This window comes from Acipenser ruthenus, chromosome 4 (genome assembly GCF_902713425.1).
Source record: "Acipenser ruthenus chromosome 4, fAciRut3.2 maternal haplotype, whole genome shotgun sequence".
Classification (NCBI taxonomy): domain Eukaryota; kingdom Metazoa; phylum Chordata; class Actinopteri; order Acipenseriformes; family Acipenseridae; genus Acipenser; species Acipenser ruthenus.
This window is the reverse complement of record NC_081192.1, coordinates 104,323,467-104,340,019: the sequence shown is the minus strand read 5'-3', so window position 1 is coordinate 104,340,019 and position 16,553 is coordinate 104,323,467. Positions and strand designations below refer to the sequence as shown.

The window sequence follows — 16,553 nt, the reverse complement described above, 5'->3', positions numbered from 1 at the left end:
AGGATACAATGTACTGTATTGCCACCGTTCACATTATTTCCACATGGCTTTTTAGCAAAACTTTTTTATAGACCCTTTCGGCACTAATTTTCCTTGGGTATTTTCCATAATTTCAGCACTGTGTGTGTGTGTGTGTGTTTTTATTGTCCTGAATGATATATCTAACTAATAAATGGGCATTTATCCAGCAGCATAGAAAACCGTCATCTGCTTTCTGGGTTTCTGTTTGAATGAGTGACTTGTTTTTCATAGTCATGCACATCATGAAGCCCTGACGAACAGACTTTTATTTGACATATCTGTGTGTCAGTGTTTTTTTTAGTGTTTATCTTAATTTAGTACACTACTTCGGATTGCGGGACTACATTTTTGTTTTTCCAGCTTGAATATATGCTGACCATCAAAAGAAACGTATCACTTATATTTGAGCATCAAAAGAAACTTCTTTATAGTTGGATAAAATTCACTAGATGTGATCGAAAAATGACAAACTCTGTTTTAGAGCTGGTGCAGTGACTTTGTATGTGCTGATTAACAATTGACATCACGAAGATGCTGCAAAATGATCTGTTGATCTCGGGCAGGTGTTGTGACTCTTGGTCTCCCAGTTCGGTATAACCAGTCCCAGAGTGTGTCTGGTTATACCGTCTCTCCAGGTTTGAAATTGCTGGCTGTGAGCACTCAAGACGGCGAGCCACAGTACGCTGCCTTAGTCCAGCCTGCAACATGCCGATTGCACGAAGATGCTGCTCTCTTGACAGACGTGGCATGTTGTTGTTTTTTGTTGTGATTTTCATTATTGCTTTTATTCAAGCTTGCAATTCAACAGCTGAAATCACTCCATATCCAGTGTCCAATCAACTGTCTCACTAATTAGGTGATTAAGTGCATCTGCTTCAGTCATAGTCACTCAAGCGTGTCATGGTCCAGGATGAATGATCGAGTGATTAAAAAGAAACCAAAAACATTTCGTCAATGTCCATCACTTATATACCTTTATATATTTTTTTAAAATAAATGTGTTACAATAGTGACACTTGTGTCAGATTTTTTTTTATTTATTTATAGTTTTAAAGTTTAGGACATTAAACATAATCTAAAATTGCTAATGGTTGATCTACATTAGGTCATCCAAATCTAAGTGAAAATTGTTTCCATAAAATAAAATTGATAAGTTGTCAAAATAAAGTGTAGAATTTAGTTAAATGCTGCTGGTTCTCCCCAGGTATATATTTTATATGCAATATGTAATAACTTTTTTTGGTGCATTGATGAGCATTTAAATTATTTTATATCTTTCATCTTAGCACAAATATGTGGGAGAACAGAGAGAAGCCAGTGCACAGTAAGTGGAACAGGATGAGGAGATCAGAGATTTAGTGAAAAGAGATCTGACAACTTAAATGTTATCTTATTTAATTAGCTTGTTGCTAGATGAACAGAGCACTCTATGAATGACATTAGTCACTTGCTGTAAGAGTTGAGCTCAGTGGTAGCTTATATCAGGCATAGTAAGACGCTGTTTATTTTTCTTATTAATATTTTTAGATAAATTGATAAACCTTGAAATAAAAGTACAGAATGAATGGGGGCAGTAAGTTTTTTTTAATTATATACTCTCTTTTTTTTATCTTGTAATAATACTTTACCTCGGACTGTAACAGCAATGAACACAGAGGGCAGGTATGCATCAACCATACCCTTCAGCGTTTTCACAGGTTTTGTAAGAAGTATTTCCAGTAAATCCATAGTTTAAAAAAAAAAACACATTAGAGAATTAACTAAATTAAATGAATGTGTGTCTGTATCATCATCTTCAGCCTTTTTCAATCCGCTGCTGGATGAAGGCCTCCCCAAGATTCTTCCACAGAAGCCTGTCTCCTTTCATCCACGTTGCTCTACCATGTTTCCTAATTTCATCTTGCCATCTTCCTGGAGGTCGTCTTCTTGATCGCTTCATATCTCTTGGGATCCAGTCTAGTATCTCCTTGGTCCAGCGATAGTCTGTTCTCCTTGCTACATGTCTGATCCACTGCCATTTCAGTTTTTGCGTTCTTATCCATTCCTTCTTTTTCCTGTCTTCTCTTGTTATTCCCAGCACGCATCTTTCCATACTCCGTTGAGTCATTTGTAATTGAGTCATTTTTGCATTGAGGGTCCAGGTTTCGCATCCGTAAGGTAGCACTCTTGAGGCATAAGGGTAGTGTCCCTTTGAGAACCATGCTTAATCCAAAGACACTCCAGCCCATCTTTGCTCTTCTGTTGATTTCGCACATCTGGTTCTCCGTTGCCAAAACTAGCTGTCCTAAGTATACGTTGTTATTGACTTCAAGCTTGACACCATTGACTTCAGTTGCCTGTGGAGTGGTATATATTGAACATGACTTGAGTATATATATTGTGTGTGTGTATGTGTGTGTGTATGTGTGTATATATATATATATATATATATATATATATATATATATATATATATATATATATATATATATATATATATATATATATATATAATATACATACATACATATACACACTACTGGTCAAAAGTTTTAGAACACCCCCATTTTTCCAGTTTTTATTGAAATTTAAGCAGTTCAAGTCCAGTGAATAACCTGAAATGGTACAAAGGTAAGCGGTAAACTGCCAGAGGTTAAAAAAAAAAAACTTTAGGTTACCAAAAACTGAAAAATAATGTACATTTCAGAGTTATACAAAAAGGCCTTTTTCAGGGAACAAGTAATGGGTTAACAACTTACAGCTGTTCTGCAGCAATGGAAGTAAATTAAGCCTTGAAAGTTGATGCTAACAATTCCTACAGGTGTCCCAACTTTTGTTGATTACTTAGAAACCCTGTCTGTATAAAAGCAGTGTTGGAACAGACTGTGTTACTACACCCTCTTAAGCATTATTTGGACAGTATTGTACTGCAGGAAGTAGTGTATTGCTCTCATAATGGCGAGAAAAAGGCAATTAACAAAGGAAGACAGACAGACCATTATAACCCTTAACCCTTTGCGGTCCATTTATGAAATGCGTGTCAGGCACGCCAGGTCTAATTTATTTTCACACGCGCAGCTAATTTTAGACGCGCTGTTTAAAAGTATTCTTTTTCACAGTCAAACAGGTTTAAATGGCCCTGCATATCAACAAAGCACTCACTAGGCATCTCCAGCCCCGCCCCACCCTTTCGTTCGCTATAGCTTTCACCTATGTAAGAAATAAATAATAATAATAATAATAGTCGTACATACCAATCAATCATCTCCTGATCACTCGTTTTATCACCAAACTCCTCAATAATGCGATCCAAGTCATTATTTTATTTCTATAACATCTCAAAAAAGCTCTGCAAATGTTCGTGTTCTCTGTGCGCTGATTCACAGGCAGCCAGCTTGTTTACTTACGACCGCCCCGTTATCTGATACCAGGGCCATGTATGGCTATTCATGAGAGACGCCTTTTTTTTTTTTCGACTTGTCTCGGCTCCTGTCGTTCCCACTCGCCCATTGAATGGTTTTCTCGACTTTTTCCGGAGAAAAAACGACTAAAACCCGTTTTTTGCGTTTCTATAATGATGTCGGACAGGGTCCGACAATGGACCTGATAGGAATAATTGCAATGTCGGACCAGGTCCGACAATGGACCGCAAAGGGTTAAAAGTGTAGGTCTTTCCTTTAGAGAAATTGCAAAGAAAGCCAAGGTGTCAGTGAGTACAGTTTCCTACACCATCAAAAGGCACTTGAAAACTGGAGTTTCTGAGAGTCAACAGCTTGCGTGATAGGCGGCTCACAGGACAACAGCTTCAAGCACAGCTTAACACTGGTCGAAGTAAGCAAGTCTCAGTTTCAACTGTGAAGAGAAGACTTCGAGCTGCAGGTTTGACAGGTCGAGTGGCAGTAAGAAAGCCATTGCTAAGATGGCAAAATAAGAAAAAGAGGCTTGCCTGGGCCATGAAGCACCGCCAGTGGACTACTGAAGACTGGAAGAAGGTCTTATGGACCGATGAATCAAAATTTGAAATCTTCGGTTCATCACGCAGGGTTTTTGTATGCCGTCGAGTAGGCAAAAGGATGGTTCCTCGGTGTGTGACACCAACTCTCAAACATGAAGGAGGAAGCGTGATGGTCTGGGGCTCTTTTGCTGGATCCAGAGTCGGCGACTTGCACAGAGTGAGTGGCACCCTGAACCAAAACTGCTACCACAGCATTTTGCAGCGCCATGCAATACCCTGTGGTATACGCTTAGTTGGTCAGGGGTTCATCCTACAGCAAGATAATAACCCAAAACATACCTCCAGGCTATGTCAGAACTACCTTAGAAGAAAAGAACAAGACAGTAGGCTTCAAATCATGGAATGGCCAGCACAGTCTCCAGACTTAAACCCCATCGAGCTGGTTTGGGATGAACTGGACAGAAGGGTGAAAGCAAAGCAACCTACAAGTGCAACACATTTGTGGGAACTTCTGCAACAGTGTTGGGAAGAACTTTCCGAACAATATTTGATTTCCATTGTAGAAAGAATGCCACGAGTGTGTTCGGCTGTTATATCTGCAAAAGGTGGCTACTTTGATGAGTCAAAAATTTAGATTAAATTTTGTTAAACAAAACGATTCCATGATTTCTTTTTTATCTCCAATTGTTTATTTGTTTTATGCTTTAATTTCAGAGTACATTGAGACGTTAAACTGCGTAAATTTCAATAAAAACTGGAAAAATGGAGGTGTTCTAAAACTTTTGACCGGTTGTGTGTGTGTGTATATATATATATATTGTGTGTTTATATACACACAATCATATTAAATGTTGGGAAGGAGAAGATTGTCCCCTCCTAGCACTCCCTATTTTTTTTGTTTTTAATCCAATCTTATTAGGTTTTGTGATACTTGGTTATTTCAGTTTTCAAATATTAAATCAAGAAGTTTTCAGGATTTAAAAACGAGATTTATAATCCATCTCAATATGGGAAGTAGAAGTGTTGTATTTCTAAATTGCTGTGTAGTTTGTTCACCTAGATTTTGTGCATTTATACAGTGCAGGTACAGTATGTGCATACTTTCTTGGTGGTGCCTATAAGCCAGAATGATGTCAAATCAAGCTTATGCCGCCTTTGTTTAGTAAGAAGTGCTTTGACACCTAAAAAAGATGGGGATATTGACCTCGGTAATGATCATTTCAAGATCAAACCCTGCCCCTGTTGCCTTTCTAAACACAGGAAAGGGGCTGCTTGACAAGGCTGTGCTCCAGTCATTGTGGTGGTGGGATGATTCATTTCTGTTTATTGATTTGATTCTTATCTGAACAGCAGTTCATTGTTGATCTCTGCGCATCAGCATTTGTAGGCCCTCTGTAGCGATGCAGGATGTGGATAAAATTAGGTTTAGAAAAGTATTATTGTTAAGGCAGCTAGCTGGACTAGCTCAAACCTACGCCTTCATTTTAACTCCTTTTTTAATTGAGGTCAAAAGACAAATACTAATGTGTTAATTAGCCTGAATGTCTCATCACACCCCAAACTGTTATTTCTTTACTGGTTTGTACCCCAGTACTGTGTTTGTAAATCTTGTTTTCAGAGAATTATAGCCACAGTTTTTTCAATGATTTATTCAGAATCCACACTGTTTCTGTCCTATAAGCACTTTTAAATGTTTTTTTTTTTCTATTGAAAGCGTTATTTTATGGGACAGAGGTGATTGGTTATTTTTTTTATTGAAAATGTTCTGATTTTTGTGGAAAAGAGAAGTTATGGTTGGAATTGCTGATTCTCTGATTTTTTAGGATATCATGCTTAAATTATTATTGCACTCAACTGTAAAAAAAAAAAAAAAAACAGCAAAAAACACGTGTGCACTTAATAATCTTTATTGTATACTTATAACTATTCAGTTTAATAATGAAATTCATTTATAAAATCTAAACCAAAATCACTGCATATATTCCCAACATTATCACCTGTCACACTTTTTTTTATATATGTAAGCAGTGTTGTCTATTAAAATATGAATCGTTTCACTTAGATTGTTATAACTGGACAAAACAGTCAACATCGATTCATAAGCCATTATGTTAAGTCATTGACCAAGCATACTTCTAGACCTACAGTAAGTCATCATCTAACAAAAGGGATAATTTAGAAACAAGTTGTTAAACTTAATTTTTTTTTCTTTCTCAATTACTTTATTGTTTAAACTTGCCTTACAAAACACAATTCTGTTAATAAACAAAATAAATGTGTTAAAGAAACTGTTCTACCTAAAAGGCATATACTGTATTTACACAAGCACAAGCACAAACACAAGTACCATTTCAGATGTAGCGAACCTTTTGTTCCAAGTTCTGTTGCTCTAATAATACATTTAACACTTTTCTCTGAAGCTGAGGGAACACAAAGCCACTTTTTCAGGAACAGTGGCTTGAAACCTGGTTCCAGGAGTTTGAGGCAACTTTGCTGTATCAAACCTCAAGTCTCCGCTGGTGTGCCGTACAGTGGTCTGAAACCTAGTCCCCTGAAACCAAGTTCCAAGCCACAAAGCGGCTTTGTGTTCTCTCGGCTTTGCTCAATTAAACCGGTAACTTACAAAAGACAACTACTAATAAAATACACTGTACACTACTTTTCAATGCAATCCTATCACTGATGCTAAACATTGTACTACTGTTCCTGAACAGAGACTCGCACTGCATTTAAAAAGGCTGTGTGGTCCAGTGGTTAAATAAAAGGGCTTGTAACCAGGAGGTCCCCGGTTCAAATCCCACCTCAGCCACTGACTCATTGTGTGACTCTGAGCAAGTCACTTGTGCTCCGTCTTTCGGGTGAGACATAATTGTAAGTGACTCTGCAGCAGATGCATAGCTCACATCCCTAGTCTCTGTCGCCTTGGATAAAGGCGTCTGCTAAATAAACAAATAATAAAGAAGTGTTTCAAGAAAAACTACCAATACATATAGACTTTGAGGTGAATGTTTGTTTTTTCACGCGGTATGGAATTGCGTTGCAGTCAACTATATTATAATATTCGTTCAAAAAGTAAATGAATTAAATTGACTAAACTAGGTAAGTTTACATGTCTGAAGGTGGTGAAGTGCAATATGGGGCATGGCATTGACACGGGGCAGCACAGGTTTGCTTCTTACTGTTGAAATGGGTTTCCATTAAGGTATTTAGAAAACAAATGGACATTGGTTTAAAAATGTACGGGACTGGCATATTTAGTTTTGAATTAAGAACATCTTACAAGCCTTGATAAAGGGTTAACCAGATCTGTGAAATGCTGCTTGTTCTATTCTGTTTTTTAAGGTCATAATTAAATGCACACTCCAGTTCAGTATTTTAACTTTCCTCTCCACAGATGTTACAAATGCAGCCACAACTAAGGAAAGCTGTAGCAAGATTCAACAATCCACTGCATGCTACCACCTTCCAGCAGAGGTTCCACAGGTAAAAGGGTTATTATATGTTCACTCATCATCATTTTTAGTTTTATGGTCTTTCTGTTCCACGGTGGGGAGGGGGGTTTGACCAAGAGTACCGATATACCTGTTAAACGTCCAATAGCGCTTACTTTAAATGCAAACTTTCTTTACATATTCCACAGGCACATGATAGATTTGTCGCATATCAATGTGTCGCTGATAAATGACTGATAGATCACCGCCATGCACACTGAGCCCTTGGAGTAGTTCAGATGTAGCATTGGAGTGGAAACAGAAGTGTCATTCAAAGAAGATCACAGACAGATACACACCAATCTAACACTGTCACGACGCAGGCTTGTGGCATATCAGGACTCTGGAGTCGTCTTTCAAGAGGAAGGGGTGTTCATCCATCGCACTGAGGAAGAGAAACTTTTTCTACAGATGTTTTTTTTCTCTTGACTCTACTCAAGCTCTGATCATTAGTAGAAACAGACGTGCATATTAATGCCAGACTTTGTTGAAAATTGTGACATCTATTTACCAGCAATGACTTAACAAGGAAGTCAGATCAAGACATGCTTTCCTTAATACAAAAAAAAATACTTTGATATTGAATAACACTAGATAATGGTTGCTCTTACCTTCTCAACATTTATAATCTCTCGTTAATCAGAAATGAACTAGTCTTATAAAAGAAAACCAGGTTTGTAGTTTTGGTAAGGTCAGACCCCTTAGAAATATCAAAGGTGGAGAAAAAAGTTAGGTTTTTTTTGGTGATCTTAAATTCCTAGTTAGCACCAGACCTTTCTGTTCTATTAGTTGAAATCTTCAACAAAACCAATTGGCTTGCACTTTTACATTTGTGCTTGGCTGCAGTGCTTTTTGGAACCAATAGATGGCAATATCGGATCACTTCCTGCCGCCTTCTATTTTTTTTTTAAATTCCATTCATGAAGTATTTTTAAACAGCACCATCTTCTGGTTCAAAATGGAGATGTGCAAGCCAGACTACTTTTATTTATACAAAAAGGACATTTTACTTAAGCTTCCCAGGTGGATATTTATTTGGTTACATTTCTAAATGGGAGATGGTACATTTAGCCTAAGAATACAGCGTTTAATAAGACAGTAATCTTTCTCAAAATTGGATCGAACGGTGCTTTGTTTGGTTTTTGACATGTCAATTTGGCTAGTATTACAGCATCTGGACAGCTGTACAAAGAGTGTTTCTGTACCGACTAATTTAAATGTGTCTTGAAAACAGCATGGCATATAGTGTTCTATTTTGAACGTTGCAGATGAAATGTGGACTCTTCACGTATAGTGCTGGCATTGCCAGTACAGTATTTCTGGGATGTGTGCTGTGGTAGTCTCTAGTCTCTGCTGTTTGTTATCATTTGAAAGATTCAATGCTCATTGGCATCCTATTTCTTGACCATGATTTTTGTTTGTGTGTATAATACTCTCCATATTATTTGTGCACTTCCGAATGGCCGTGCTTCCTGATTTATTTACTTTTCATATGTGGAGGTGTCCTGTTAAGTGTTTTTATAATGACCAAACAGAAGTTTTGAAATTTGCCATCTGAGTATAGTTATTAAATTGCCATGCAACTATAGTAGTTCAATTGTTGGCTAGTTTTGGTATTGTCTCGAAGATTGTCAGTTTTGTCTTTAAATCCGAGCAAGATAATTAAGAAAACATAATGCATCAGGATTTCCTTTAGCTTTAATTTTCAACTGTTTATTTTACTTTTGTTTTGTACATGTACAGTAAATAACTGAGGCTATTCTTTGTATAAAGACACATTCCCTAGGCCTGTCATCGTAGTTAATACAAATACAAAATAGTAGAGGTCCCTAAAGGAGTCTGGATTTTATAATGTAATGCACCACTGATCTAATGAATGCAGTGTTCCACAGTGTTTCTCTGCCTGCATTACTTACTTTACTCTTCTACTATTTAAAATAGAGAGAATCCTACTAGAACCATTTTAGTACACATTTTACAGCAGTACATGTTGTGGACAGGTACATACTGTAGAGTGACATATAGGTCTATATACGACATTTGGAGGCTGTCCAACAAATGAACAGGAAACATGTTTTTTATTTGTATTTTTTCAAGTGACATTGTGTTTTTTGCCACTTTGTGTTTTGGAATAACACTTTATGTAGATGTAACCCAGACTTCTAAACTGCAGAAAGAAAACCGCGTCTTAAATATGAATGATGTTGTGCATAACGAAGCTATTAATGTATGACTGCTAACAGTTGTACATGCAAGTGTATTTGAGAGACATGGATTCTTCAAGTGAAGGGTTTTTCAAATTAAATATGTGGACCACTGTATACAGCTAAGGATAAAGGGGAATATTTGACTTTCTGTATAATTACATATCTTAGTTTTTTTAAAGTTAGAATCATTTCGTTAGCTTTAGTAGTGTTTTCTTCCTCTGGTTATTGTGGTCTTCACGTTAGTGGTTTTGTGTGTTTCTTCCTATGATTTGAATTTGTTGATTCTGGTCACACCCACTTGGGCTCTGCTCTTATATGTTCTGAATGCAATAGGTGTAAAGGAGGAGGCTGGTGTGCTGATCAGCATACACTCCAGGGCAGAGGAGAGCCTTTACTAATAGGGCGTGACCCAGATCAACAAACAAGACAATCCGAGATAGAATAGGGACATTACTCCAGTTCATATTAAAAAGGGTTTTAATGTTATGAATTGTGTAAACGGTGTGTTCCAGTTACTTTGCTCTTCCCAGTGGGTTTTAGTGACAGCAGTGTGTTTTCAGTAGACAGAGCGTGTCAGTGGTACAGCTGGACATAGTGTGTGTGTGCGACAGAATGTGAAAAGAAAATTACTGGTGCTCGATCATTTCAAACCTGTCATTGATTCTGGCATGCATACATGCTGCTCTTTAGAAACGAGAGAGCAACTTTACTAAACTCAGTCAGCATTCAATATGTTCAGTTCTGTGTTGGGCACTATCAGACCTGGGTCAGTTATAATGATAATTCCAGTTTACAGCACAATTGTTTGCTGGAATTACAATTGCAATGCTATTTTTCCATTAGTTACCATTATGCTGCAGTAGCTGTAATTCTAATTACAATTACACTAACAAGTTACTTCAATAGCTACACACTAACAGGTTTACTCTGTTTATTCTACCAAGTAGCAGTCACAGGCACAAATAGAAATACTATAATGTTTTTCAAACAAACAGGGTCACAGAAAGTGGTTGACAATACGAGAAGAGTGTTCGCATGCAGCTGTGAACGATTTAAGCTTGGAAAGTGATGTAATTTGAACTGAAATTGTTAATTGTATGGTTATAACAATTACAATTATGCAGATGGGCACTGTATATCTTTAGCCTTATTTAGTAGCAAAGATAATGTTTGTCTTCAATAAAAACAAACTCCTCCCTGGACTCTGGCATCTTATGTATGAAACGACCTAAATACTTTGTGCATATTTATATAAATAAATAAAATTAGGCCCATGTTTCGTGAATACGAAATGCAAATATATCATCCCAATAATAGCTTTGTTATAATCAATTAAGTGTTGTTTGTTGATAGTTGTACAAGATTACAATCGTTTTATTCCTTTCAGAAATGTGGGTTGATAATAGAGAGATTTTCATTGGAGGTCATAGCAGATGTGCAGTCCAAGCAGCAGTGTTTGACTTTGGTAGCCAGAATCATTTGTTGAAAACTTGATTAAATGATTCTGGAACTATTTGCAAATCATAAACAAACTGCAATATAAGTTTTAATTTGTTACTGACTTTATTTTTAACCCATGAAAACATACTGTTTTTTTAAACCGGTGCACCGTGCTATGTGCAGTTACCACACAGGGACACATGCAAATACTGCAGATACAGATATTTCAAATAGATATAGGAAGTTTTATCAGTGTTCATTTATTAGTTTTAGTTTTACTGAAACCTGGCTCAATTCCTATAAGGTCTGCAGCAACCATGATCAGTTTATTCTTTATCATGAAGATGAAAAAAGTTGGAGAAATTATTCTCTTACCATGTAAATATAAGCTAAAAAAAAAACCTTAGGATTCACATGCTTAGACATTTGATTGTTTATTTGAACATTTAGTTTACTGTAATGTGTATTTAATCTTTAATGGATGCAACTTCCTTAGAAGTTCATGTTGTATGTATCACACTTAATTTTATAAAGATTATGTGTCACGAAGTACATTTCACTGGTGTATTATTTGTATTTACGTTTCAAAATACTTTTTACTCAGGGTTCAGAGTAATGGGTATGTGGAGCCAAATGCATATCTCCCTTTTAAATCAATGCTTCTGTTTCTTTGTATGTTTGGTAGGTTGATCACATTGTCTTCTGCTAGTAGTAAAGTAGGTTAATTTCTTATGTTTGTTTCATATTGGTGCATTTCTAAAGAGGTTAGAAACAAAATGGTCAGTGTCATGCAAACAGGAGACTTTTCACATATTAATAAGTGCAACTACATGTTCTATAGTACAAATTATCTGTTCCTATTTTGGTATCAAATATATTCAAATGCATATTTGATATATTGATACAATATTATAGAATGGGGTTCATTTTTAAAAGGCGAGCAATTTTGTTGAGTCCTTGTTTATGAGGTTAATTAATGGCATTCATTTGGATGAAAATCAAAGTAAGTTTTAAGGTGTAAAACCTACTCATTCCTTTTTATGAATAAGAGGTGCAATTATTTCCTTAACATAGCAAATGTTGTGTGTTTTTTTTTTTTGTTCAGAAAATGTAAATATTTAACGCTAAATACAAATATTTTATATGTGTCTTAAATGGATATTTTAATTGGTACACGAGTACATTTTGTGTATTTGTAAACCTATTGATACGACTAATTTTTTAATCTGAACCGTCTTCGACTTGAAGAGCTGTTGCTCTAAACTGGCTAGTGGCAGCTAATACTCTAATAAAGCCTTACTGTTCTGGATTTTACATCAATTTGCGTTTGCACTGTTAGTACGACTTGTAGCTGTTAATTAATGATGCATTCTATTTTAAAAACAGTACATATAAAAGGAGACATTACTCTAGTTAATATATTAACACACTTTTCATAAATACCAAAAACTTCTTGAGTTTTTTTAATCCATTTCGTACTGTTGCTATGACCCTGCATATTTGTTTCTTTGTTTTTGGGTACTTTTGAATTCTTAAGAAATGCACCAGATGTTTTTCCTGCCCTCAGACAAGGTACTTTTACATGACTAGGGAAGTAATGATAATCGTTTTGTGGCTCCCCCCGCCCCCTCATTTTAAAATGATCCCATGTTATAAATCTGTTCTTCTCTTATCTGGCGTACAGCTTTCACATCTGTCAGAATCCAAGCATGCTCATGCCATACCCCTCATTTAAAGTGAGCTGTGCTGTGTTTAAGAAGTGTCTGTGTGTTTTGCTGTTCTGTGTTCCATTGCATACCTGTAACATTCTGGCTTCACATGCTCCTAACAAAGCATTACCAGCATTAACTAGTGAGGTTGTGAGGAGGAGGGGAGGGGAGGGGAGGGGAGGGGAGGGGAGGGGAGGAGGGGGGGGGGGGGGAGAGAGGGAAGAGAGAGAATGTTCCTTCACTTGTGGGTTAAAGTTTACAAAATCTTCCATCCATAACGTATACAGCAATTCACCATATTTTAATCTTTCTTTAAAAAATGGGGGTAAACATTAAGGTCTGTAATGATTTAACATCATTTTGTTTTTATTGTTTTTTGTATATTGCATTTTTTTTGTTTGTTTGTTTTTTTTAAACTGACTTAAATATGTTTTATGATATCTTCAGCTTTAGGTATTAAATCCTGTGGATTTCAAAGAGGTATATTCAGGTTAAACAAGATAAAGTTACAATGTTTGTAACTCATCTGAAAAGGTAACTTATCATAAGCATGTGCTTGTGTTTTAAAACAGATTCATATTGAATCTTGATGTAGCTTTTATAAAATATGGTTGGGAAGGATCATTGTACATAACCATTTTATGTATTTTGGTATAAGCAGATTTCTTTTTTTTTTTTCTATAGCTGATTTGGGTTTTTATTATTTGGCATTACAGTTTTGTCATTTTTATATTAACACATGAGACCATGAAATGTAGTTTTATTGAAGCCAAATCAAAATGACATGTTGGCGTTTCTTATTAATGTTATGTTATTGGCAACAGGTAGAGCTGTGAAATTAATTCTCTAAACGAGGATGGGGTGTAACATAGTTGTAATATAAAGAATGGTATATATGGTCATTGACTTTCAAATCTTTCTGCTGCTTATCAAGTTTACTGAGGAAGTATAACATGTCTAATTCTAGCACAGGCTTTTAAGTGTGATATTGATCTGTAGATGCATTTATCGGTATAAATGTGTTATATAAAATTAAATTTCTATAATAGAAATGAACATATCTTAAAATATAATTGCTTACTATAAAACATGAAGCTGAAATGCAGAAGTGATTAAGTACCTGATGAGAAATAAGATCCCCTCTCTTTAAAACGTTAACTTTGTTCTATTTTATTGTAGAACTGTTTCTGCAGCGAAGGCAATTGCAGAAATAATTTCTTTTTTTTAACTTTTTTTTTTTTACAGAAAGATGGGAGATACCCAGATTACAAATGTTCATTTGAATTCTTATTCTTTTTTAAAATGACATTTATTTTAAACCCCACAGGTGTAAAGATGGATTTCAGACAGACTGATCACAACTAAGGGTTGCTGCAGGTGTCGTGTGCAGACCCAACTTCACCCTTGTTGGAATGACATTAACTTCTATCTTTTATTTTTAGGAATGACAGGCCAGACCAAAGCCATTCATTCATTTGTGTGCGTGTGTGTGTTTATTTTCCTATAGATCTGAAGATTGTGGAGGTCCTGATCCAGCAATAATTTAAAGACCAGTTATTTTTATTTCATTTCTACAGTACAAGCTGCTGTTCCACTTGATGAATTTGACCTGTCAATTTAATTGCAACACTTGTATTCAGTGGATGGCTTAGCTGTGGCTCTCCCTGTCACTGACTTGGTCCTTCCTAACCAGAAATAGTATGCAGATCCTTACTTGGGTTATCGGAGTACTGATAGTTTTAGGCTGGTGTTATGAAGACTACTAAACCATTATGTATTAAATAGGTGCCTGGATTTCTGTCGTTTGTTAAAGCAAATGGAGGTTTGCGTAGCAGAGACTGCATCTGATATTGTTCCGACCATCAGCATTCTCTATCCTTTCCCATTGTTTTAAAAAGTGAGAACAAATTGCAAGATTTTTTGTATTGCATTTAGAATTCTAAATGTTCATTGAAGACCATTATTCCACTGATCTCAATGAGATTTTCTACCTGTATGTGTTAACAGTATAGAAATATGTAAATATGTAAATGCAGAAAACTTCAATTGTTACTTCTGTAAATGAACATTTTATTCCTGTATACAAAATATTTGTTTTTAATAAAATGCATTGAAGTAAAATCCTTGTGTGGATGTGTTTGTGTAAAGTTGCCGATCTTAAGTTCTTCTTCAATGGTCTTGCTGTCAGTCAGCAGAATTACTTGCTTAGAATGCATCTGAATGTTAAAATGAAGCGGCTCAAGAGTTTAGACAAGATAGTGATGGGACTAATTGGGGGGGGGAAAAACCTTACAGGGTCACACAGCAAGACTGTATAAGTATAATTGTATACTGTAAAGTATATTGCAACGAAAATATTTGGCGAATCACACCCATAAAGCCTATTTTGCTCCAGAAATGTTGGTGACCTGTTGCTATATACGAAGTATGTATTGTTAGTGGAATTTGATTTTCGTGCCAAAAATGTTTTTATTTTTATTTTTTTTCCATATGTGAAAAACGCATAATCAAAGGCTTACAAATATGTATGGCTTTGCAGTATACCACTAATGTGTTTTGTTTTATTTTTATACTTCTGTAACATATTTTAACCATTTACTTGTAGGAACATCATTCCTAATCACTAATGTTATACGTTTGAAACCCACAAAAAAAGTTTCATAATTAAGATATTGAAAATTTTACCAAGTTAATCACATCAAGCATGTTGGTATGTACTGGAAATTCACTATAAGTAATGTAGTACCTGGTTATTTCCCACAGTGAAATATTAAGTCATCACATCAATAAATATCCTTACCCTGTTTACACCGCATGTGGGACAGCATTTCCAGGTTAACTTTCATCTCACAAAGCCCAGAGAAATACTTAATGAAATGTGTTCGAAATAGACATTACACAACACGTATTTATAAAATGGAATGGAAGTCTACACACACAATTTCAGGCATGTACTGTACAAAAAATACAAAGCATGTAGGTCGTTTGTTGTTTTTTAAACCAGAAGAGAATTGCGACCGTCAGCAGCTTGAGAGAGTAGCTGTCCAAGGTGCTGCAGTCCACTAGTCTGCAGCCTGAACATTTCACACTCCAGTGCTGAAGTATTTTATCTTATTGCATGTTGTGCCCCTTGCCTTTTGTGTGGTTCTTGTGTTTCCTGTAAGTCTGTTTTAAGGGACCCGAGTTCAGAAGCTGCTCTTCTGTATTCCTTCACAATTCATCTCACCAAAACTATACCATTTGGTTGCTATATGCATGGAAAATACAATGTTTAGAGATGATCCATATGTTTATCACATAGAGGAGAAGTGCTGCAGCTTCACAGTTAGGAGCTTTATAACAGAAATTCAGCGTTTCAGTGGGTGTTTCATTGCAGACATGATAGGGCTAAATAAGCAGAGGCATCAGAGAGAAGCTCGGGCCTGACTCGCGCTTGAAAATAATGAACAGTATCACAATATCAGATCTCAAGACATCCCCACCTAATTAACTTGCCTGATAGATACCTGTTTGTATTGGGTTTTGTTTTGTATGTGGTAAAAACTACAAGTTGCATGTAAGGAAAGGCTTAGTACATTTTCTGAATTAAATGAAAACAATACTAAACATGCTATTAAAAAACAGCCAACAGAGGGCCTCCTAAATCACAAATTGAGCAATTTCCAAAGCTGCCCTTTACCCAGCCTCTAGGTTGTTTTTTTTGTTTTTGCTTTTGCCGCAGAAATCCAGTTATTTAGAAACAAATCGTTGC

The 16,553-nt window shown here is 36.0% G+C and overlaps 1 protein-coding gene across 2 annotated transcripts in view; it reads left to right on the top strand.

The window, feature by feature from the left end:
- Positions 1 to 11,642, top strand: part of LOC117400222 (RNA-binding protein 33-like) — a 60,313-nt gene extending 48,671 nt beyond the window's left edge. For both annotated transcript variants that reach the window (XM_059023321.1, XM_059023322.1), the window contains exons 18-19: positions 7,350 to 7,438; positions 7,596 to 11,642. In XM_059023321.1, the coding sequence (XP_058879304.1) occupies positions 7,350 to 7,438; positions 7,596 to 7,644 (138 nt within the window). In that variant the 3' untranslated portion in view covers positions 7,645 to 11,642. The remainder of the gene's footprint in view (positions 1 to 7,349; positions 7,439 to 7,595) is intronic.
- The last annotated feature ends 4,911 nt before the right edge of the window (positions 11,643 to 16,553 follow it).